Source organism: Saimiri boliviensis, chromosome 9, assembly GCF_048565385.1.
Source record: "Saimiri boliviensis isolate mSaiBol1 chromosome 9, mSaiBol1.pri, whole genome shotgun sequence".
Lineage (NCBI taxonomy): Eukaryota > Metazoa > Chordata > Mammalia > Primates > Cebidae > Saimiri > Saimiri boliviensis.
In genome coordinates, this window is record NC_133457.1 from 41,990,088 (window position 1) to 42,016,426 (window position 26,339).

The 26,339-nt window shown below is 39.2% G+C and overlaps 1 protein-coding gene across 5 annotated transcripts in view; it reads left to right on the forward strand.

The window, feature by feature from the left end:
• Positions 1–26,339, forward strand: part of LRRC3B (leucine rich repeat containing 3B) — a 126,400-nt gene that overhangs the window by 82,510 nt on the left and 17,551 nt on the right. For 3 of the 5 annotated variants that reach the window (XM_003936044.4, XM_074405744.1, XM_074405745.1), the window contains exon 2: positions 2,895–24,687. The exons of the other annotated variants lie outside the window; for them this stretch is intronic. In XM_003936044.4, coding sequence (XP_003936093.1) covers positions 3,055–3,834 — 780 coding nt within the window. In that variant the 5' untranslated portion in view covers positions 2,895–3,054 and the 3' untranslated portion in view covers positions 3,835–24,687. Of the gene's footprint in view, positions 1–2,894; positions 24,688–26,339 lie in introns of those variants that run through there. 5 annotated transcript variants of the gene reach the window in all.

A 26,339-nucleotide genomic window follows, 5' to 3' on the forward strand; every position in this document is an offset into this window, starting at 1 on the left:
CATTCTGGCGAAGCCCCGATTAGAGTTAGAGTTGAGAAAGCATTCCATTCTTCTTTCCATCTCCTAGGAGCCTGACCTTACATGACTTTTCCAAAGTTCATTATGTTGCCGTATCATACCATTAGACCTTTGATGAATCAATGTTTATCATATTTATAAAAATAATCACCACAGAGAAGAAAAAGCATAGCTAGCCTTTTCAATATTTTGCCACCTTATTCATATAACAAATAGATATTTATTTAGTCCTCACTATACGCCAAGCACTATGCTGGGTGTTGGGAATGTATCCGAGAAAATAACAACTATGGCCAACCAGCATTGAACTTTTCTACAAATTTCGCACTGTGCTAAGTGCTTTACATGGATTACTTCATATAATCTTCAAATCAACCTTGTAATTAGGTGCTTTTAGAATCTTTATACAAACAAACATTTTAAAAAATGAGGTTTAGAGTGTTGCATAAGTTTCCAAGAGCACCACTGCTAATAAGAATTAAAGTTGGGATACAGGCTGGGCACAGTGGCTCACACCTGTAATCCCATCACTTTGGGAGGCAGGTAGATCACTTAATGTCAGGAGCTCAAGACAAGTCTGGCCAACATGATAAAACCCTGTCTCTACTAAAAATAGAAAAATTTAGCTCGGCGTGGTGGCATAAACCTGTAGTCCCAGCTACTCTGGAGGCTAAGGTAGGAAAATTGCTGAAACCTGGGAGGCGGAGATGTGCAGTGAGCCAAGATCACACCACTACTCTCCAGCCCAGGCAACAAAGAAACACTCCATCTCTAATAAAATAAACAAACCTAAATAAAGCTGAGATACAAATTCAGTGTCCTTTCTAAATTGCTTACTGTTGTCTCTGCAAGGGGCAGAAACAAGCCTCTGCTGAAAATTGTACTCTGAAGAGAGAACACTTTTCAAAGCTAAACTCCTTTAATGGATCCCAAGAGATATATGAAGTGTCCTCCAGAAAAGGCTTCTCATCTTTCAGCATGTTTTCAGCCGGTTGCACATATTCAGCCTATGGTTGATGTGGCCTCCCTTTATTTTCGCCAATTACATTAATTCCTTCTATCCTGTGTTTTTCTCATGCCCTTTTCCTAGAATTCTTTACCTTGTCCTTCTACTCCTCTGTATTCTCTCTTCCCTTTCACACCTGTTTATTTTCTTTCTCATTCGGGTAATTCCTAGAGTCCCCAAGTGCCATGCAATACAGTTTTGAAGGGAAACATGAAAGGGAGGACACTAATTGCCAATGAAATGATCTGTTGATGGAGGGCTTAGTAAGCCGAGGGGTCTCTCTTTAGCATTCTCTGGTTTGTAAGGGACTTCCGTGTCCCAAAAGCACATCCACTCCATTCTGCTGCTGCTAATCTCATTTTTTTTCATGATTAACAACCCAGACCATTACGTTTTTAGCTCACATTAATCTTCTCTTCTGTGAGTTTGGTAACATTTGGAGTCATTTCCCTCTGTATTTATCCATCTGGGATCTTCATAAAAGAGAAGTTTTCAGAAAGTCATTAGTTGCTCATGCAGAAAGTTGTTTGTTGCTCACTGCTGTAAGAGGAATGAATGCTCTTCTTGTTTCTCAGATCCTGCGAGGGAATCTTCTCAGTGAGGCATGGGTTCCCTTCAAAATGCAGAGTGATCCCTCACTTGAGCTCCACGGAGTCCTCAACTTGGAACAGTATTCATAGCATAAAAGACTGGGCTGCCACATAACAGCATCAGAAATCTCAATAAGCAATGGTTGCTCTATATTTATAGAGCAGATGGGATTGAAAGAGAACTGTGTGGATAGTGGAAAGAGCTGTGATATTAATGAGTCAGAACAAAGACTTTGGCTTGAGTCCTGTCTCGACATCTCAATCTGTTTGACCTTGGGCAAGTAACCTCATCTCTCTAGGATCCACTGGTCTCCTCTATGAACTGGTTCCAAAGATGTGTGCTTTCCTCTCTATATTAAAGGGTAATTTTGAGAGTTAACTTATATTCTTAACGTTGCTCTCTGCTGTTGAATAAGCTTCATAACCTTGTTCATATCACGTAACTGCAATTTCTGTGGCCCCTGCCAACACTAACAGTATATATATACATGCAACATACAGTCAAGTCTATTGGGGAAGTCTTCAAAGCCATTATTTCTTAATTCTCTTGTTATATAACAAGTCTTATATGTGTGTATCATATTTAAGCATTTAGTGGGGAGGGGATAGGGTGCTTAGAAACGAGAGAGAGGATCCTTTGAAAATTCAGTTAAAATTATATTATGCCTGGAAGGCTGCTTTTAAGAGGTCACAAGAAGGCAACTATCCTGGAGGTTCTTGGTTGTCAGCCTCTAGCAATATTTTGTTGTGAAGGTTGGAATGCATTTATTATTTTCTTAATTCAAGTAAGATGTTTCTTTAGAGACAATATTCCAAATTGGGCATCCATTCAAAAGCCATGACAGATATCCCTGTCTATGGTCATTAACCATGAAATATTGGCATTATTTTTCATTGCTGCCCAAGTGCAGGATTAAATTGTATTAATGCATCTGTTATCCCAGAAAGGGTGAGAGACATAATTAAATTTTATTTCTGTAGAATTCGAAAGGGTCCAGGATGTGGAGAGCAGCAGAGAAATAGGGAGTGTTTGTTCTCATCCTATCCAACTGCAAACCAGGCAACAGAATTCAGAAATATTTTCATTCACTGACATTCACTGACAGTTCTCTCCCCCAGCACCTGGGATTTGAACAGGAGACCCCTATTTCGCAGATAACTCCCAGTGGCATTGATAGAAATTACCTGCATAACTAACTAACGCCCCTGCCAACTGTCAGGCACGTCAGAGCACCTTTAATTACAATGTACCTAATTGCATCTGTTTCCCTTTCCTTTAGGTGCCCAATCAAGGACAGAAATAATGAAGAGACACATGTGTTAGCTGCAGCCTTTTGAACCACGCAAGAAGGAAATCAGTAGTGTGGACAGGGCTGGAACCATTACCACGCTTGTTGGAGTAAATGAGGAATGGGCTCATGATTATGCTGACATTCCAGCATGAATCTGGTAGACCTGTGGTTAACCCGTTCCCTCTCCATGTGTCTCCTCCTACAAAGTTTTGTTCTTATGATACTGTGCTTTCATTCTGCCAGTATGTGTCCCAAAGGCTGTCTTTGTTCTTCCTCTGGGGGTTTAAATGTCACCTGTAGCAATGCAAATCTCAAGGAAATACCTAGAGATCTTCCTCCTGAAACAGTCTTACTGTATCTGGACTCCAATCAGATCACATCTATTCCCAATGAAATTTTTAAGGACCTCCATCAACTGAGAGTTCTCAACCTGTCCAAAAATGGCATTGAGTTTATCGATGAGCATGCCTTCAAAGGAGTAGCTGAAACCTTGCAGACTCTGGACTTGTCCGACAATCGGATTCAAAGTGTGCACAAAAATGCCTTCAATAACCTGAAGGCCAGGGCCAGAATTGCCAACAACCCCTGGCACTGTGACTGTACGCTACAGCAAGTTCTGAGGAGCATGGCGTCCAATCACGAGACAGCCCACAACGTGATCTGTAAAACCTCCGTGTTGGACGAACATGCTGGCAGACCGTTCCTCAATGCTGCCAACGATGCTGACCTTTGTAACCTCCCTAAAAAAACGACCGATTATGCCATGCTGGTCACCATGTTTGGCTGGTTCACCATGGTGATCTCCTATGTGGTATATTATGTGAGGCAAAATCAGGAGGATGCCCGGAGACACCTCGAATACTTGAAATCCCTGCCAAGCAGGCAAAAGAAAGCAGATGAACCTGATGACATTAGCACTGTGGTATAGTGTCCAAACTGACTGGCACTGAGAAAGAAAGTAGTTTGCGATTGCACTAGAAATAAGTGGTTTACTTCTCCCATCCGTTGTAAACATTTAAAACTTTATATTTCAGTTTCCTTTGAATTATGCCACTGCTGAACTTTTAACAAGCACTATGACATAACAGATAATTTTAGTTTAGGTGATCCACCCCTTAATTGTACCCCCAGTGGTATATTTCTGAGTAAGCTACTATCTGAACATTAGTTAGATCCATCTCACTATTTAATAATGAAATTTATTTTTTTAATTTAAAACCAAATAAAAGCTTAACTTTGAACCATGGAAAACAGAGTGACTTATTGGTCAAGAAAACAGTATAGTCATTCTACTTGCTCTAAAGAAAAACAACCTTTATGAACCCAAAGAACTATTACAATGAAAAAAATGCGTTATTAAGCCCTACTGTACACTGGGGAGCCATAGCTGAATTATTGGCTGAGTTAAGTATCTGTCAGATTCTAAAATACTGAACGTTACTAGGAGGTTATACACAAGTGTGGTATCCTTTAGAGGCTTCAGTCAGGATGCCTTTTGGCATTTAATCTTCAAAAATAGATATAATTAGCTATAGAATCCAAATACTTATTGTACCTTTGTACTATGGTGAACAAAATAGAAAAGAAAACGACAGCACATAGCCTATCCTCAAGATGACTTTCTCATGGACTGGGGTGTGTGACAAATACAGAAATAGCTACACTAAAAGAGGAAGGTCCTCATAATCGTGTGGCATCAACTGGGTGTAAGCAACGTGAGAGGAATTTTTATGCTATTATTATGTCTATAAACAACAAGAGAAGAGTGACAACTGCTCTGTTTACATGAGGGAAAACTTCAAGTAAGAGAGGTTCATGATTTGCCAGGTAGAAAGTATTAGAACTTAAATTTGAGTAAGATCTGTCTCCAAAGACACGTCTTCACATTACGTTTCTACTGAGCTGGTTTGCAGTTATAATTTTCATGTTTTAAAAACTGTACCTAGGGCGGTGGCTCACACCTGTAATCCCAGCACTTTGGAAGGCTGAGGCAGGTGTATCACGAGATCAAGAGATCGAGACTATCCTGGTCAACATGGTGAAACCCCGTCTCTACTAAAAATACAAAAAATTAGCTGGGCATGGTGGAGCGTGCCTGTAATCCCAGGCACTCGGGAGGCTGAGGCAGGAGAATTGCTGAACCCAGTAGGCAGAGGTAGCGGTGAGCTGAGATCGCGCCATTGCACTCCAGCCTGGGTAACAAGAGCGAAACTCCGTCTCAAACAAACAAACAAAAAAAACTGTACCTAGGTTAAGTACACAGTTCTATACATTTTAAAAATATATACGCCTGGGAATCTGTCTTGCAATCAAGATATTGTGTCTTTGTCATTGGTCAGAGATGGGAGGAAGCACCTTTGGATCTTGGGAATAGGGAATTGTGTCGAAGTGGTTGGTTTTAAGGTACCATTACAGATCATCCTTAAAACTTGAGTGGGATCTCACAAGGTGATGATGTAGACAAGCAAGATAGCAGCAGCAGAAGGATATGGTATAGGGAGGTGTTTGGGATGAAAGAGTCTATGCAAGGAAGTGAGAAACAAGGCTGGAACTATATAGTAGAGACCTCAGTTCCAGACTAAGGAATAGTACTGTATAACTGATAGCATTTATGAAACACTTACTATGCACCAAATACTTTCCCTGGAGTATCTTGATGAATCCTTACAAACTCCCCTATGAGACAGTAGATTGTGAATGAGGATCAGAGACACAAGAGTTAAGCAATTAATACAGAGTTTATAGAAGGTATTGAAACCCACTCTGTCAACTCCAGAACCTATGAACCTTTTAACCACCGTGCTGCCTTATGCTCATCAGCTTTACTACCTAAAGTTGCTGTTTCCTCAAACCTACAGGTTTGCAACCTCCTATGTGATGGTTTTATTTTTCAAATAGCATAAAAATAGCCCTTTGTGAGATTTTATGTAGGGAAGATGGAACCTCTGCTATTTTGAGACACTGAGCCTTCTCCAACCCAAGTTAGGGTATCTTTGGGTCTAATATCTCTGCTCTCAGAAAGCCCTAGGGGTCCTAGCTGCAGCAGTAGTCTCTTTAAAGTTTATTTATTGCAAGGGACAATCAGGGTCAGCTAATCCAGGACCTGTAGCTAGGCACGCAGAGCACTGTGGCCAGACTCCACTCCTGGTACACACCCAGAGCCATGGGCTTTTCACACTCCCCACCCCCTTTAAACTTGCTAAAAGTGTTAGATATAGTCTAGAAGCCTGAGGTAACTCCTAGATGTAAAATGCAGGATATAGACCCAAGAATTCCTGCATCTCAGCAAGGAGGAGGCCAGACTGTCTGCTTTTACTGAATTGAGAATTCATCTTTCCAGTGAAATTGAAGCTTTGCTGAAGAGTTATCGCCCCCTGGAGGACAATACTATAATATATTTCTGCAGGTACTCGAGAAAGGTGCCCAACTGAACTGAAATACACACACTTTTCCTAAACAGTAGGAAAATCACGGCTTTGCTAAGACAACGTTTTAAAAAGTTAAATTGCATTTATTTGAGTGTATGAGTCACGTCCATTTTAGAAAAGCTTTCACAAATTAGATAATCCATTTCAAGCTGCTTCTTCCAAAATAATCTTTATGTCCTCACTAATGAGAGCTTATTTTTCCAATGGTCAATTGCATTATTCAAGTAAAAGCACTTGTAAAACAAAAATCTCTGAAAGGTATTGTAAATATAGTCATATTGTTGTTCAGATGCAGGAAAGTTAAATTTCCACATATTTAGTATGAAACTCTCCATATACATGGAGCTGAGAGGTATGTCATAGGTTAATAATTCCCCTGCCTGAATTCGATGTGTAGATTTTTAGTTAACAGTGCCTTAAGTGCTTAAAAAAAAAAAAGAACCTTTAAGTTAGGTTGCCATGAATCATATGTAAGCCATTGTAGGAGAAAATTCTTTTGTTTGATTCTTTATTATAAAATAAACACCAGGCTATGGCACCCATTTGTGATCAGAATTGAGAGAAAGTGCTCTTCCTGCCAGCCTGTGGGAATACTCTTTCCCCTAAGGCCAACAGTGTGTATTGCCAATGAGTGTAAAGAACTGACTAAGACTCAAGTCTGCACAGAAAGAGGCCCAACATGCATGCTTCAGCTTTGATGCCAGCTTGACCCTTAATTTTTCAAACCCTTGCAGATGGAAAGCTACCTAATTTGGGACTGTATGTTTCTTGAAATTAACTATCAACTCAATATCCAAGGCACATACTCTTTACCTCTATCTTACCTTCTAAATATTTTTAATAACAGCTTCTTTTCTCAGTCTTCTCTTTTGGCGTCTCTTTCTTAACCCCAACCTCTTAAATTCAGAACTACCTAGGAATTTTAGTTTAATATTTGACAATGTGCTTATCTTTGAAGCAAGGAAATCATAAAACATGCCAATCCAACTGGAACATTTTTAACAAAGTGATGAAAAGTTATGTAATGGAAGATTTAACTTTCAAGAATGCTTTGGCAAATTGTAATGCAATGATATACAAAATCTGCCAGGTACGCATTGTTCTTTTCTACATCCTTCTCCGATTCTCCACAGTAATTCTTGTCCTGACATCAACAAACTTAAGGCAGTCTCGGATGTGGGTAGGTTTTCCTTATTGGCTTAACACTTTCACTTCATATAGTAAGTTCTCTAATCTATCTGGCAGAGGAGGTGGAAAATTCTGCTTAATTAAATGTCCCTGTTACTACAGCCAGGTGAACTCCTGGGAGAGTCTTAGGGATGAGCTTACCTGCTTATTTTACAGGTGTTGAAATTGAAACCCTTCCAGGCTTGCAGATTAGCACCCATGTCCTCACATTCCCTATCCAGTGTCCCTTACAGGACACTAACTTCATCTCTTGATAAATTGTTTCCCAATCAACACAGAAACAATAACATAACAATATACACCATGAAAATGCCACTGACCATCAGCAAGTTTCTTTGAGGATTTGATAGGCATGTAAGGCTCCCACATTGTCAGAGTCACAGTAAATAATATTTATGATTCCAAAAACCTTCCTGTTCTTTCAAGATACGATGAGGGGATCAGTTACCTTTAAAAATAGCCCCCCAGATAACATGCTGCATGTTGAGCATGGCCTGGCTTCCCAATGGAGAGATGGGGAAACTAATCCTGGTGCAAATTGCTGGAGAAGGAGAGTTGATACGCATTTATTTCCCTGAGTAACAACATAAACCACACATGATCGAGTGCAGCCCTGCTTGGCAGGAGAAGAATGACTGTCCTTAAATGACGCCCTTCTCCATTTCCCGAGCTCTTGTCAGCTTGGCTTCCCAAAATGATATCACTCATCTGTCAAGTTGACTGGCTCTGACCCAGACAAAGCAAACCAGAGGCAATCTTGATTACCACACATTTGTAAATGCCCTGTCCAACTCATTCCAAAGTCCAAATGAATCAGAATTCAAAAAAAAAAAAAAAAAAAGGAAGATCTGCATTTCTCACCCCACGTTTGCCCACACTCATGATACGGATCATCCGAAATGCCTGACTGGGCTACACAGACCCAGCCAGGGGTACTCCTCAAGATTCAAGACTTTTTCACCCAACTTGGGGGAAATTATGCTGTAGAGACCACAAGGTGAAGACAGAGTCCCCTGGTTTCATTGGTGGATGACAGTAAAAAGGAAAGACAACAATTTTATGGCTGTAATCTCTTCAATAGTAAAAGAACCAGAAGCTAGTGAGGATCACTTAAGAAGCATCCATGTGTGCATTGTGTGAGTGAGTGTGTGTGTGTGTCTGCAAGCACGTTGGGGTAACATGGAATTGGGTTCTGAAACCATTAGGAAAAGAGATGTTGGAGACATTGAATACAAAGTATGCCTGCCAAATTTGGCCTAGGAATGGCCTAAGTTTCAGGCTTCTGGGGAAATCACTAGATGTATTTTTAAGGCTGTCTCCAAGTTCAGTGCAAACATTTACACTTGTCACTCATTAGTGGCAACTGAGTTGATCGATTTCTTAAGGTGTATTTCTTCTTTGGCTGGAAAATTGTTCTGCATTTTGCTCACCATTTTTTGCTTTCTTTCCCTGTGGATGTGCAGGCATCCAAATGCCAGGAGTTCTCTGGATCTGACCTTAAAAGCTAGGCCTGAAATGAATACATTGTGGGTCTCTCTGGGGTTGGGACCAAAACCCCATGCTTTTTGTTTTATCCTTTTTCTTACAAAGAAGAGTTTCTAACATAAAAGGCAATCTGAAATCTGGCTGTTGGTCTAAGAATTAACAAGCAATCTGTTGTGCTAATGGCATCGACTACTGAATAGATTTCTAAATAAAATGACCCATGGGGAGTAGGATGAGGTTAATTCACAGAAAGCCAGCTTCCTTGGGACTGTCTGCATTTCTACTGAAGGAAAACATCTGAAAGATTCTGGTCTTCTCTCAAAGTCTTTCATTCCCACAGACAGCCTTCCCAGTGTTTGGGGTCTCTAAGGAGCCAGCTGCTGTGACAAGACGCAAATATGACGTGAGAAGGGAAGAAGAAAATCTCAGAAAAGTGCCGCCTGGAGCAAGTCTTCAGGCGGACAAACAGGACTGACTTAAACTGACATTTTCAGCACTTCACCATTAACAAGACTTTTTATATTCACATTAAAACATGAACTGAGGAATCCTGTGCTTCAGTCACAGATAAAGAATCTCTTATCAAATAATTCCACCTTTCTGTAACAATGGTTATCATTTACTTGGCATAGTGCAAGATTCTGTTCCCACCTTTCCTAGTTCTCGCAAGATTTATTATCAAGTAGATATTATCATTTTTCTCATTTTACAGATGAGGAAACTAAAACTTAGAAAGCATCCTGCATGAGCAGAGCCAGATCTAGTTATCTGCAAAGTCCTTTGTTCCACCAATGTCACATTGCCTATTTATACAGCGTCCTTTCATTTTATGAAGTCTCATCTTAAGACGCATCGTAAGTGGAGGAGGATAAGCAAAGACATTTTTCTTAATTTGCACAAGAGGGAAGTGAGTTTCAAAAGAACAAAGCGAGTCTTAGGTCACTCAGCTAGTTAGCAGAGCTTGGTGTTTGGGAACTACAACGATTTATCCCCTTTTTATACCCGTCTTCCTACGCTCAGCTCTGAAATCTAACATACACCTAAAGTAAACCAGGCTCCTGGATGGGGAAGATGTACAGATAGTTCTCAATCATGGGAATGATAACTTTTATTTCAAGGTTGCTCCTGGGATGATGGAGATGTTGGGGAGGGTGGTATCACTGGCAGTCGCATCTGCCCTCAGTCCTACCATTTCTATGTACTCTAGCCGAATTCCAACTGGCACCTCCTGCATGCATTTGCCTGAGGGTTTTCTGCGGCCACCACGACACATTTTGCCACTTACACACAAGGTTTGGAATGCCAGGGAGTTGCATCTTTCACCTGCAACCCTCAACCGATGACTACTGAGAACTTGGTGCATAAACACCCAGACCCCTCACTCTTGGAAGCATATATTCTACCCCATGTTGCAGAGTTTCCCCAGCAGAATGAGGCTCAACCCATACGTCAAAAGGCACCAATCTTTGCTTTCTTTACTTGTCTTAATTTTCGACTTCCCTTTTGGCGTTTCCCAAAATTAACCTTTGGGAAACGCTTCCTAAATAAACTCTTTGCATTCTAATCTCATACTTATTGTCCACTTTTGGGGGAACCCAAACTAAGTTACCTGAATGTACCCTACATCAATACTTTCCAAAGCTAGCTAATGATCAGACAGATTGAGAAAGCCTTTGAAAGATATAAATATGAAAGTGTTACCCACATCTACTGAACTAAAATCTTGGGAGGTTGGGTTCAGGCCTCTGTCTTTTCTGTTAATCTCCTCTGTTCTGAAGATCTCGTGATTAGTCAGGATACCAAAACTGACCCATAAAGCATCCTGCACTAGAAATTATTTCTGGAGCATTGCGTTTGGCAAAACTTTGCTGCCCTAAAAAAACAAGTGAACTCTGTTACTTCATGAAGAGTGAGTGTCATGGGAACCCACGATAATGTTCCCTGTTTTGCCTTACATCCTAGGACTATCAGAAGAAAAGCAAATCTATGCCTGAGATATACAACCTTATAGCCCATCTAGCTGTAGCCTGATTTCCCCTACTTTTGGCTTTCAATAAGTCATCAGTTACTCTGACTATTTTACATTTGTTATTTGTATATTCCTATTTTAAGTATTTTTTTTTCCCTTTCTCACATCCTTTATGTAATAAGGAAGAAAATTACATTTATTTGCTGTCATTTACATTTCTCTCCAATTTATAAATTGTTCCCAGACTCATTCTATATTGCTCAAGTTCTGATTTCTTATCATTTGTTTCCCCAAACTTGCTTTCATGTTCTAGAAATATTGGATATCCATTTATACTATGTTATGAATCTGCCTTGATCACAGAGATCCAAGATCAGACACAAGTTCAGGTCTCCTAATCCCACAGCCCCCCCAGTAGATTTTGCTAATTTGAACCGTGTTCACCTTGGAAGGAGGGAGGTAGAGTAGATGAGAGCATTATTTTTCAAATGAGGAAACTGAGGCCAAGAGATGCTAAGTTACTTTTCCAAGGTGTTCCCTGGTCAGAGCGCTGTGACTTCAGAAAGCTCACTTGACACCAAAGCTTATGTTCTGTCCATTCCCATTTATGAGTCATGAACACCTTTGGAGAGGCCTCAGGCAATTGCAAGAAGAAGAGTAATGATCTGGCTTGACAGCTCCTTGGTTTTCTTTGGAGTGAAAAAGGCCCACATTCACCTCTTTACTCAGATTTGGCAGATTATCTTATCACTGTTGCTTCTGTTCTAAAAGCACATAATACATTTGTAGCTTTATTGTTTCATTTTATCAATTTGTGCTTCCTGACTGATGCCATATATGACCGGCTGAATTAGAACCAAAAGTATTATGTTGAAGCCCTAAGCCCTAGTGCCTCAGAATGTGACTGTATTTTGAAACATTGCCTTTAAAGGGATAAGTGATAACTGAGGCTATTAAGGTGGGCCCTAATCCAATCTGACTGGTGTCTTAAGTAAGGTGAGTCGGACACAAAGAGAGTCACCAAGGGTGTGTGTGTTCAAAGCCTCAGTGAGAAGTCAGCCATCTGCAAGCCAAGGAGAGAGGCCTCAGAAGAAAGCAAACATGCCAACACCTTGATCTTGAACTTCTAGCTTCAAGCGAGCTAAGAAAATGAATTTTTACTGTTTAATCCACACAGCCTGTGCTATTTAGTTAACATTCCAGAAAACTACTATACCATATTAACCCTTTATCTCCAAGGAGCAGTTTGGAAAGTTTTCTTAATAGGTAATAAGGGAAAATTTTAGGAAGTGCAAACGATCAATTAACACCATCTCATTTTGAGTCCTATATGTGTATCTTTGTGTGTTGCCCTTAGTTTTCAGGGGCAGCTTTGCCATTGAAACAGATCTACCTCTGTGTTTTGGAAGTGACCTGTGCTAAGAAGTAGGTATAGCACCTCTGAGAAGCAAGAACTTATGTGTAGATACATGACAGCGAATGAGACAAAATGAATACATGACCAGCTCATGCTGCCTCTATTTCCAGATAACTATTTTAAAGGGCAAATAGCCACATAGAATGAAACATCTTAATTGGGAGAATGCTACAATTATCTGCATTTAATTACATTTGAATTCTTATTCTACCCCCTGGCCCAGCTTCATCAAAAATTTTCTTTTTTTTTAAGAGCTAAAAATCCCAAATACCCCATTAAAACCAGGGCCTATAAAATCAGAAGGCTTTATTAATTCCCTTCCAGCAATTTTTGCAATAAATTGGCTCTGTTTACAACTCCAGTGATCACTTCTGAGATTGGGAGATCTGAAAACTCTGACCAGGATTGTAAATGATGTCTCTTCTCTCTTTCCTCTCAAAGAGTAACAGAAACACTGTAATTAGAATCGGCTTACCATTTGGTCAATGGTACTCACAGCTGGCTCGGCTCGGTTAGCAGGGGCTTTGGTTCTGCTAGTAAGAGGCTAGAAATTTGGAAGCCAGAGACAGTGGGAAGCCTATTAGACAGTTCATTGGGCCACAGATTTAGCTGCAATAAGAGACAAGTGCAAAGGGGCCCAACTAACAGTATTTTAATTTGCCTTGTGGAGTGGTTAAAAAAAGAGCTCAGGACTTTTGCTGTTGTTTTAGTTTGCTTACAAAACAAAAATAACTTCAATGTTTAAAATCTAAGATTATAAAATCATGCAGAAAATGAGAGCAATAATAAAAGACACTAAGAGAAATTATAAATTATTCCAAAGCCACTCAGGAATAAGTATTCTTTCCTTATCTTTGCTTCCTTTTAGACCTCTTCTGTCTGAACATACATTTCTAAAATTTCATCTAAAAGTGACATTTATGCACATTATTGAGATACATTTAATAAATCCCTATGTCCCTCTCAATAATATTCAGGACAGACCCCTTTATGCTGATATGGTCCTTCCAGATCAACTTTGTCCAGTTTTCTGGAATAATCTCTTGTCTCCATACTCATAACCCACTAGGTTCCTACCTATTATCTTGAATTCCTGGAAACAACAACCCTCTAACCTGCCACCCCACCCATTGCAATCCTTTGAAGAGCTCCAAGCTAAGATGGGAGTGTGATCAACTTTCTATTTCTGAAAGCTAACTGGCAGCAGCATTTAGAATGAATTGTCAAGAATTGAGAACGATTGGCTGTAAGTAGCTCAGGTATTTATTGCACTAATTCTCAGGTGAACAAAAGCTAGAGGCATAGACCAGAGTTGTGGCAGTGGAGAAAGAAAGAAGGTGCATTTGAGAGATGCTTGGGGGATGCAATCAGGCATGTGTTATATGCTATCTGTCTGTGTGTCATCATCATCATTTTGTAGTTATTGTTGGCTCTGGCCCTTGCATTTAATGACTCCCAAGTTCGTGATTAAAATACATGGGGTCGATGAGGCTGTGCATAACCAGCTTATGATTCTAGCACAGCAACATGGTTTCACTGTCAAGTTCAACGGGATCTAGCCAAAAGTAGGTTTGATTTAAACTGTATCACAGAATAAATAGTCTCAAATCTTTTATACTGGTTGTCAGAAAAGAATGGAGTTAATTTTATTTGAAGACCTTTTTTAATGAAGGCTTTAAATAAAAAACTATCATCACTTGTTTCCTTGCAAGAAAATGAGCTCATGCTAATGTCATTCATTAAATTTCTTGTCTAATTTTTGACCTAACAGTTATAACTGGCTTAAATCTCTGCCCTTCTAGCACCTTCCACATCTCCATACATATGTGGGCCTGTTTCTTGAAAAGCCTAGGTAATGTCTGAGCTTCTTATTCAGGAGATTAGGGTGTGGCATGCTGCAGCTGGAATTTACCAGAAGAGTTGTCTTTTAAAGGTGGGTGAAAACAACTAATCTTTTCCAAGCCACTCAGATACCATCTCATGGGGTCTAAAAGACCAACAACAACAACAAAAAAGTCATAAAGGTTTAATAACTGCTTCTCAAAATAAAATGAAGTATATTGTTTTTAAGACAATGTAATAAAATGCCCTCTGGAACCCTTTAGTGTTGCATCAATTTAACACACTTTAAAATAATGTAAATGATAACTTTTGGCTAACAACATTTATTAAGCAATTACTATGTGCCAGGTATCAGGCATTTTTCATGCCTTCTTTGATTACCCTTCAACCCTCTGAATTAGATACTATTATAATTCATATTTTACAGATAAACAAACTAAAGCTCAGAGAGGATCATAAACTCAGGAGGACCTGTGGTCACACCTTACTCAAGTGATAGAGCAGTGGATTGCAGTTCAAGTATTCTGACTTTAGCGGTCACATCACCAAGCCCTAGCTGTGCAATGCTGCCCCATGCCAGGATAACACACGTCTACATGCTTCTTATCATCGTGATAATTAACACTTGGGTTATTTCACCGAAGGTTGAGAATGTACATCATGTACCATTATAATCTTCCATGTCCTGAAACTTTTAGCATCTCACCAGGCTTTCAAAGTTAGTAAGGCAGGATGGGGACCATAACCTCAGTCTCCTGACACTAAGTGCCGATGAGTGTGATGTATCAGCATCACATAATCCATTTACAAGTCTGTACTGCCAGGCCTGAATTTAGCTACTGCCTGTCATGCAGAAGAGTAGCTGAGAATTTTACAAATTATGGAAAACTGGATAGGTTAAAGGTAATCATTTGTATGTTTTAACCAGCCACCATGATGTGGTAAGAACTCTTGTTCATCATAAGTAATAGACTTAACAATTTAATATTAATAACTATGTTTGTGTTTGATTCGCAGCTATATTACAGCACATTGCCAGTATCGAGAATCTACTATGATTTTAAGATAAAAAGATCTTACTTAAGACAATAAATTAAAATGCATCACATTCTGGGCACATGCTTTATCCCAATTCATGAATGCTTGCATGGCTCTTCTCTATGGAAAATTGGGTGCTTTAGCTATAACATACAGATTTTTCTTTGAGAGACTATGCAATAAATTTAATTTGTTTCTTCCTAGAGACATCTCCAAAACATAACTTTTTGATTCATCCTGAAAAAAATATGTAAAAGGGAAGAAAAATTTCAGCTTTGGGGGTGAAATAATCTTGGTGTAATTTTAATCTTTTTTTTTTTTTTGAGGGTTTAGCTTTGCCTAAATTAAATATATTTTAAAGTGGCTTTTCATATAGCTAAAATTTGCTATGATTTTATATATAGACATAGATATTGATATAGATTTAGATATATAGAAAGAGGAATCAGGAGGCAAAATCTGAAGAGCCAAGAGGAGGAAAACAAATGACCCTGTACCAGTATGTTGGATGCCCTGTAGTAGACTGGATCACAGTCCCTTCACTTCTTCCCCAGTGCCATGTGACTTGCAGTACCTCCCACTGGTCAAAAGTAACAGTGTGCCCACTCAGAACCAGGGTGTCAAATGCTTCCACTTACCCCCGACACCTCTGCTATTCGTTAGTAGAAGAACATATCTCAGGTAGCATTGATCTAAGAAGGCTGGCAGACTCGTGAAACTGACTCCCTGAGTCCTAAAGCAGAACACCTAGTAGCTTGAAGCAGATTCATCCTTGCTGACTTTCAGAACAATGAGCAAGAGAAATAACTGTTTCTTCTTTTAAGCCACGGAGACATTTAGGTCGTTTGTTATGCAGTACTATGGCAGCCATAACTAACGGCTACAACCCATAAGAAATAACCCTAAAAGTATACCTAAAATAAAGGGATGAGAAAAAGAGTGATCTCAAATTTTCTACCTGCTGCTGTAAGAGAAAGCCCTCCAACATCAACACTGGAGAAACTGATCAGTGCTACTGCATCCTGAGCCTAGAGGGCACAACTACCTTATTTTAAGAGAAAATATGCTATGTGTGATGTGTGTAGAAACAACCTATGCTCTTCTTTTATAAAATTCTTTGGGAAAACCATTCATCAATAGCAAATGCCCTTGTGTGTTCAGTCTGATTCTGACATAAAAGATGAGTAGTTGCAGGCATTAGTATCCATTAATACTTAGCTCGCTTCTGAAAATAGCCATAGATGACTTTAATTGAACCATTCCAAATCACATGTCCCCATTTTAATCTAAACTGTCTCCCTGAGATTGGCATGATAACTTCAAAAAGCTCAAGAGAAACATAATCCATGGGAAACAGAAGTTATTGAGGTTTTGTGAGATATTAGCACTTTGCATAAGAACTATACCCAACAGTCTTCCATCAGTTGAGGTGTAGTTCATTGAGAAGAGTAGGCAGCAGGAGTATCATAAATGTATACCCCACTTTCTCCTCTATACTCTGGTGTCAAAATGCATTGTGAGTTGGAAGCATGGCCTGGTATGATTCACAAGAAATGGTTTACAATCTACCATACATGTCACAGCTATAGAAAGATATAAATCCAGGTTTGAATCTTAGATTTTGCATTTATTAGAAAATTACAAGGCGTGAATTAAATTCTATAAACTTCAGTTTCACCAACTGTAAATAAGAGATTTTTAAAAACTCTCTAGTGGAGTTATTAAGAAGGCTAAATGAGGTCATATCTAGAAAGTACATAGTAAGAGCACCTCACCTTCTTGATACTATAAAGCCTGCCTCCTTTGGCCATTAGTTGTTTGTTCTGTTTCTGAATACAGACCCTGTGTAACCTTATATGGTGTATGACATGCTTCTCCCTGGGGGTGTGAGTATATGTGACTAATAAATGGCTATCAATCTCATCTGCCCAGCATAAGGTGTTGTATGTTTGTCCATCCCTGTAACTCTTGGGCAAGAACCCATCTCTTAACAATGTGTTGACCAGGGTATAATCAAAAGAAATACGTACCACATTACAAATAATAAATGGTAACTGATGTTATAATTTTTAAAAATTAAACCCTAATATTGCTTTCCAGCCAGCCAAAAATGCCTTTGGAGTTGCTTCTCTCCAGAGCAGAGGGTTGCCAAAGTCTGTTCTTTCTGATCCAGAAGCTGACATTTGGAACCTAGAGAAAGGGGAGGAGTGAGAGCCACAACTGCAGCAAAAAGGGGTCTTTGGCCTATGTGATTCCTGCTCACTGTGGCTCACGACGTAAAGGAAACAGAAATGAAAAGTCCAGTCCCACAGTCACTATAGCTATCTCAACATCTCCAGGATCTTTTATGCCACTGTGATCTCATGGGATCACCTCAGGGACAGGTCAGTGTTGCTGACAGTGTCTTTCTGAAAGTTTCTTAGCCTGTGAGCCTGCATATAAACCCAAAAGTAGATGAGCGGAAGCTTGAGTTCAGAAAGACCTCTGAGGGTTCTTAGAAAGCTAGAGACGGACATAGCAAATCCTCAGTTGTTGGTTCCTGCTGCTTCCTTAGGAACACTTCTTCAGGAAGCTTCAATCATTACACTCAATAAGAAGCAGGGAAGAAGCAGGGATGTATTGTTCACTGTAGTCGTCACAGTACTTAGTATGATGCCTCACGTTTAAAGGACTTTCAACAAACTCGTGCTTAATTAAACATTGTTTGAATGAATGCAAAAGCAAAATGAATTTACTGTACACTTGGTACAGTAAGAGTATAAGAATGGTAAAAAATACGGTCCCTAAAATTAAGCAAAGTACAGTATTTTTGATGAGACAAAACCCAAAATCTACAGTATATGAAGCAAGGGGAAACTCAGTATACACAAGGAGAATTGTTGGTGACTCCTTGAAGAAGGTAGATAATTCAGTCTGAAAAGAGAAGAAACTGGGTCACCTGGGGGTGACAACAGGGTGAGCAAGCACCTCTGCTTTCCTATTTAAGAATACTCTACATGTTTCTTGCCCCTTATTTCAAAAGAAGGAAAGAGTCATGTAGATGAATAGGCACATGTCCTGCATGAAACGCCTGTGAGCCTTTCAAATATATTGTCTTTTATGCATCATACTCAATGTATGCAAATGAAATCAAAGGATTTCTCATAATAAAAGATAGCCATTTTGTCCCATTTACTTTTCTTTTGAACAACATTATCAATGTTTGAATGTTCCCATCTATGAAATGCAGTGTATCCAGTGTGATACTAAAATATAGTGGATACAATGTAAATAAATTCCCACCTCAGAAATAAACTCATAAAAAGTGTCAGTTTTCCCTGGATGCTCTTGTTCATTATGTGCAGAATAAAACGAGAGTCATGGTGTAATAAAGACTTGACAAAGCAGTGTTGAAGTGACAAATATCTGAGGCATAGAAGTTGAAATGTGGCATAAAATATGATCACTAAAGAAAAATAATGGTACTTTTCAATTAAAAAAAATATTCTCACTATAGAAAGAGAAAACTGGTAGTCATGCTTTTAGGAAGACATGAAGTCAAATTCATTCCTACTCTTAAGGTGTGGTTTTGTGTCCAGATATTAGAATTAGAAACTGAAATATAGTTTTAAGAGCCTGGATTAATGGACAAAAATCACATTAGTAACCTAAAAAAGTTGCTAATCTTCAGCACAAAATAAATTGTATTTAGAAAGAGCATTCCAACTCCATTGTGAACAGGAGAGATATAGAACATTTACGCATAATTTAAAATTGTTTTATGACTGATATAAATAGCTCCTAAGTATCAATTTTAACATGCACATGTGTACATGCACACACACCCACAAAGCACATACACGACTGTTCCTTAGTTGCTATTTTGGAATACAGATTTCATTTCTAAATCAAATGAACAATGTTATCTCTATGTCTGATGAATTTGCCTCACTATCTAACCCTCACCAAAAAATTCTGAAGGATACAATGCTTTCCTTTAGTTAGAAGCTTGAGATAACTAACATTGTGTTGTGTTGATTAGCCTTTTCCAAGGATTAGGAATTTGTGATTTGGGTTTAGAGAGTCCCTGTCATGCTTTTTGAATTAACTGAGGGAACGTAATGAATGCTTTCTTAGTCATTATAAGACCACACTATTAGTTTATAAAAGAAAGTCAAAATTAAATTAATATGAGGAATAGTTATTTGTCAAGGTGTTCAGACTTGAGACTTGGGAACGAAATTAAACCTTATTGTACTGTGATGTGTTCAAATTTAAACATTCCTAAAGGGAACAATTTAGTGCTTGGAGTAGAACTCTTTTCTCTTTCTTTCCCTTTCTGAGTGAATGGGAACCAAGCTTATCCCCCACACCATGTGCAAACTTGTGGACACTGAGATCAGAGCAATATCAACAAAGCAAAAAATAAAAATATTGCCAACTGATGACCATGAGTATCGAATTTATAGGACATAAGATGGGAAAATAGAGACTAAGAGTTAATCAAATTCTTGGTAAATCTGGTGTTTCCCCAAATTAAAAAAAAAAAAAAAATGGACACTGGGAACATGAGTTAAAAAAGAACTAAAGGGGAAAACGTTTGAGGCATGGGGGAAAATGAGCAACAGAATGTCCTGGTTGAAAGCTCCTTTTAGGAAGGATGCCTTCCAGAGTATTACTTATTTCATGGTGTTACCTAAAACTGGGTATAGGACCTGCTGCCAAACATCTTATCCCCCGCCCTTCGCCACCCCCTGCCCCACTGCTGCAGCTCTCTACTCTTTTGGAGTAATCTCTCAAACCCCTTTAAGTAAGGACATTGAAATTCTTCTTTGAAATCCACTTAATAGAGAAAGTATTCATTCCCTTCCTTCCTGATTTTCAGTGGGCAGAGGCAGCACCCTCACAACAAACCACTTGTCAGGAAGGAGCTTCTGTCTGAGGCCAGACACACAATGGAAAGGTGATTCCCTCCAGCCTGCCAGCTTCTCCTCGAGAGTAAACCTGTGAGCAGAGAAAAACTAGTAGTGCAGAGGAGTTTCTTTTTTAGTTGCTTTGCTTCAGTTATGTTTTCCAGTTACAGAACTATTTCTACATGAAAAAATAAATTGAGAAAGTCAATTTGGGCCTGATTCGTGGGATGACCTGCAAGTCAAACGCCAAGTAGAAAACCTTGCCCAAGTAGTCAGTGCCTTGCATCAGGCACCCTGAGCAGAAGGTCCACATAGCTGTGCCAGCCATCAGATGGAGGCCCAAAATACAGATGTTCAGTTCACCACAAATGGAGCCAAAGCCTCTGTGGCAGTTTCTCATGTAGGTCATTACCCAAGGAAATTTAACAGGAAATGCAGATGGATAAGAGGGAGGAAGGGAGAAGTGGCTAGGGCAAAAATGGTGTGAATTCTGTGGCCTTTAGAATTCAATCCATTGGGTCTCAATCTTGGCCACACATTAGAATCACCTTGGAAACTTTAAAAGTCCCAGTGCCAACGCCACACCTTAGACCAATTAACTCAGCATTTTGTTGGGTGGGATTCAAGCATAAGTATTAATTTAAGCTCCCCAAATGACTTCAATGTGCAAGAAGATTGTGAACCACAACACTGGTCCATTTTTATGTCAGAAAGCTAAGGGGGTCCGTGCACGGTGGCTCATGCCTGTAATCCCAGCATTTGGGAAGACAAGGTGGGAAGATCACTTGAGGTCAGGAGTTCAAGAACGGCCTAGCCAACACAGTGAAACTCCATCTCTACTAAAAATACAACAATCAGCCCAGCATGGTGGCAGGCGCCTGTAATCCCAGATACTCAGGAGGCTGAGGCATGAGAATTGCCTGAACCAGGGAGGCAGAGGTTGCAGTGAATCAGGATCGTGCCACTCACTGCAACTTGGGCAACAGGACAAGACTCAATTTTTTAAAGTTGAAATAAAAAATGAGGCCTGATAATTCAGATACAAGAGGCAAAATGAAGACTTGGAAACATGACCAGTCTCCATAGGGTGAGTAGACTGGAAGGTAAATGTACATAGAGGTAAATTTGGGTAAATAACTTTGGATCAGACTATAGTAAATTTTCAGGTTTCAGAGGCATCTTTATATAGTATCAGGTATATAATTAAAGATATCTAATTTTTCTGAGAAATCAGATGCTTCTCCTTAATCCCAGTCCTTGGGATTTCCGGGTGGGCCATATATCGATGAGCAGGTGGCAAAATGATGTTTCTGCTTTTTCTCTAGCTGAATGGTGAGGGAATAGATTGTGTCCAGCTGGGACAGTTCTTCCTTTAGTTAATCATACCCCTAAGGAATTTCAACCCGATGTCTAGGGATAAAATTCCCCCACATAGCATGTTCTGCAGTGGGCAACAATTGGGGCTGGCCTAAGTGAGAAGAAAGAATCACATTTTCTCATACTTCAAAAATATCTTGTCTTATAAATGATATCTTTATTGACCCAAAAAAGAAATAATTTTAAACACTGACATTATTTCCATCACTTTCATATTGTACTCAATCCATAAAAGTGAAGTTGGTTTTCAGTTTCCCGCTGAAACTCTGCTCCATCTTATTTCTCATTATTATTACATGTGGGTCTCTAAAGATACTAAGAATCATATCTTTCTAAGTTATATTTTGGTAAACAAAACTACAAGGAAGTTTTCACAGCAGCTGGGTACAGCCCATGGCAGCTCAGCAATGCCTCTACTAGCAGACTGTGACTAGACTACCTCCTTGCCAGGCAGGACATCTCTGAAAAAAGGCAGCAGCATGTCAAGAACTTATAAGCGAAGTCCCACCTTCCCAGGATAGAACACTTGGGAAAAGAGGTGGTTATGAGTTCCACTGCAGCAGACTTAAAAGTAGCTCCAAATGGAACAACAGAGTGCCCAGCACAATACTTGAGCTCTGAAAAGGGACAGACTGTCTTCTCAAGCAGCTCCCAAACTCCCGTATTTCCAAAAGATACCTCATAAAGGAGAGCTCAGCCATTACATCTGGTCAGTACCCTTCTGGGATGAAGAAAACAGAAGAAACCAACAGCAACCCTTACTGTTCTGCAGCACCTGCAGGTGAACCCCAGGCAAGCAGGGTCTGGAGTGGGCCTCCAGCAGTCCTGCAGCAGAGGGGCCTGTTAAAAGGAAAACTAAAAAACAGAAAGAAACAGCTTCAACATCAACAAAAAGAACGTCCACTCAGAGACCTCATCCGAAAGTCACCAACTACAAAGACCAGAGGTAGATAAATCCGTGAAGATGGGAAGAAACCAGTGAAAAAGGATGAAAACACCCAAAACCAGAACGACTCTCCTCCTCCAAGGGATCACAGCACCTCACCATCAAGGGAACAAAGCTGGATGGAGAATGAGTCTGATGAATTGACAGAGACAGGCTTCAGAAAGTGGGTAATAACAAACTTCTCTGAGCTAAAAAAATACTTATGTTCTAACCCAATGCAAAGAAACTAAGAACCTTGAAAAAAGGTTAGATGAAATGCTAACTAAAATAAACAGCTTAGAGAAGAATATAAATGACTTGATGGAGCTGAAAAACACAGCATGAGAACTTCACAAAGCATACACAAGTTTCAATAGCTGAATCAACCAAGCAGAAGAAAGGATATCAGAGATTAAAGATCAACTCAATGAAATAAAATGAGAAGGCAATATTAGAGAAAAAATAGTAAAAAGAAATTAACAAAGCCTCCAAGAAATATGGGATTATGTGAAAAGACCTAATCTACATTTGATAGGTGTACCTGAATGTGACGGAGAGATGAATCTAAGCTGGAAAACACTCTTCAGGATATTATCCAGGAGTACTTCCCCAACATAGCAAGGCAGGTCAACATTCAAGTCTAGGAAATACAGAGAACATCACAAAGATATTCCTCAAGAAACGCAACCCCAAGGCACATAATTGTCAGATTCACCAGGGTTGAAATAAGGGAAAAATGCTAAGGGCAGCCAGAGAGAAAGGTCCTGTTACCCACAATGGGAAGCCCATCAGACTCACAGTGGATCTCTTGGCAGAAACCCTCCAAGCCAGAAGAGAGTGGGGGCCAATATTCAACATCCTTAAAGAAAAGAACTTTCAACCTAAACTTTCATATCCAATGAAACTAAGCTTCATAAGCAAAGGAGGAAGAAAATCCTTTATGGACAAGCAATTGCTGAGAGATTTCAGGCCAGGCCTACAAAATCTCCTGAAAGCAGCACTAAAAATGGAAAGGAACAACCAGTACCAGCCACTCCAAAAACGTACCAGATAGTAAAGACCATCACACAATGAAGAAACTGTGTCAACTGATGGGCAAAACAACCAGTCAAAATGGCAGTATCAAATTCACACATAACAATATTAACCTTAAATGTAAATGGGCTAAATGCTCCAATCAAAAGACACAGACTGGCAAACTGGATAACAAGTCAAGACCCATCAGTGTGTTGTACTCAGGAAACCCATCTCATATGCAACAACACACATAGGCTAAAAATAAAGGGATGGAGGAAGATTTACCAAGCTAATGGAGAGCAAAAATAAGCAAGAGTTGCAATCCTAGTCACTGATAAAATGGACTTTTAACCAACAAAAGAGGCAAAGAAGGGCATTACATAATGGTAAAAGGATAAATGCAACAAGAAGAGCTAATGATCCTAAATATATATGCACTCAATGCAGGAGCACCTAGATACATGAAGCAAGTTCTTAATGACCTACAAAGAGACTTAAGACTCCCACAAAATAACAGTGGGAGACTTTAACATCTCACTGTCATTAGACAGACTAACAAGACAGAAAATTAACAAGGATAGCCAGGACTTGAACTCAGATCTAGACCAAGCATATCTAATAGACATCTACAGAACTCTCCACCCCAAATCCACAGAATATACATTCTTCTCAGTACCACATCACACCTACTCTAAAATTGACCATGTAATTGGATATAAATCACTCCTCAGCAAATGCAAAAGAACGAAAATCATAACAAACAGTCTCTCAGACCGCACTGCAGTCAAAGTAGAACTCAGAATTAAGACACTAACTCAGAACTGCACAACTTCATGGAAACTGGCTCCTGAATATTGACTGGGATAAACAATGATATTAAGGCAGAAATAAAGATGTTCTTCGAAATTAATGAGAATGAAGATACAACATACCAGAATCTCTGGGACACATTTAAAGCAGTGTCTATAAGGAAATTTATAGCAATAATGCCCACATGAGAAGCAAGGAAAGATCTAAAATCTACACCCTATCATCAAAATTGAAAGAGCTAGAGGAGCAAGATCAAAAAAACTCAAAGCTAGCACAGACAAGAAATAACTAAGATCAGAGCAGAACTGAAGGAGACAGATATACAAAAAAAAAAAAAAAAAAAAAAAAAAAAAAAAAAAAAAAAAAAAAAAAAAACTTCAAAAAATCAATAAATCCAGGAGCTGTTTTTCTTTTTTAAAGATCAACAAAATAGACCACTAGCCAGATTAATAAAAAAGAAAAGGGAGAAGAATCAAATAGATACAATAAAAAATGATAAAGGAGATATCACTACCAATTCCACAGAAATTCAAACAACTATCAGACATTACTACAAACAACTCTATGCACATAAACCAGTAAACCTGGAAGAAATGGATAAATTCCTGGACACTTGCACCTTCCCAAGCCTAAACCAGGAAGAAGTCGAAACCCCGAATAGACCAATAAAAAGCCTGAGGTTGAGGGAGTAATTAATAGCCTACAAAAAAAAAAAAAAAAAAAAAAAAAAAAAAAAAATCCAGTTCCAGATGTGTTCACAGCTGAATTCTATGAGAAATACAAAGAGGAGCTGGTACCACTCCTTCTGAAACGATTCCAAACACTACAAAAAGAGGGAATCCTTCCCAAATCTTTTTATAAGACCAACATCACCCCAATACCAAAAAACTCAACAACAAAAAGAACACTTCAGGCCAACATCCATGATGAAGATAGATGCAAAGTCTTCAATAAAGTACCGGCAAACCGACTGCAACAGCACATCAAAAAGATTATTTATCACGATCAAGTGGGCTTCATCCTGGGGATGCAAGGCTGGTTCAACATATGCAAGTCTATAAACATAATCCACCACATAAACAGAACTAAAGACAAAAACCACATGATTATCTCAATAGATGCAGAGAAGGCCTTCAACAAAATTCAACAGCCCTTTATGCTAAAAACTCTCAATAAACTAGGTATCAATGGAATTGTATCTCAAAATAATAAAAGTTACTTATGACAAATCCACAGCCAATATCATACTGAATGGGGACAAACTGGAAGAATTCCCTTTGAAATCCAGCACTAGATAAGAATGCCCTCTCCTACCACTTCTATTCAATATATTATTGGAAGTTCTAGCCAGAGCAATCTGGCAAGAAAAAGAATTAAAGGTTATTCAATTAGGAAAGGAGGAAGTCAAATTAGTCTCTATTTGCAGATGACATGATTGTATATTTAGAAAGCCCCATTGTCTCAGCCCAAAATCTCCTTAAACTGATAAGCAAATTTAGCAAAGTCTCAGGATACAAAATCAATGTGCAGAAATCACAAGCATTCCTATACACCAATAACAGACTAATGGAGAGCCAAACCATGAGCAAACTCCCATTCACAATTGCTACAAAGAGAATAAAATACATAGGAATACAACTAACAAAGGATGTAAAGAACCTCTTCAAGGAGAACTACAAACCACTACTCAAGGAAATAAGAGAGGACACAAGCAGATAGAGAAACAGTCCATGCTCAGGGTTAGGAAGAATCAATATCGTGAAAATGGCCATACTGCCCAAAGTAATTTTTAGATTCCACACTGTCCCCATCAAGCTACCTATGATCCTCTTCACAGAACTGGAAAAAAAAAAAAACACCTTAAATTTCATATGGAACAAAAGAGAGCCCACATAGCCAAGAAAATCCTAAGCAAAAAGAACAAAGCTGGAGATATCATACTACCTGACTTCAAATTATACTACGAAGCTACAGTAATCAAAACAGCATGGTGCTGGTACCAAAACAGAGATACAGACCAATGGAACAGAACAGAGGCCTCAGAG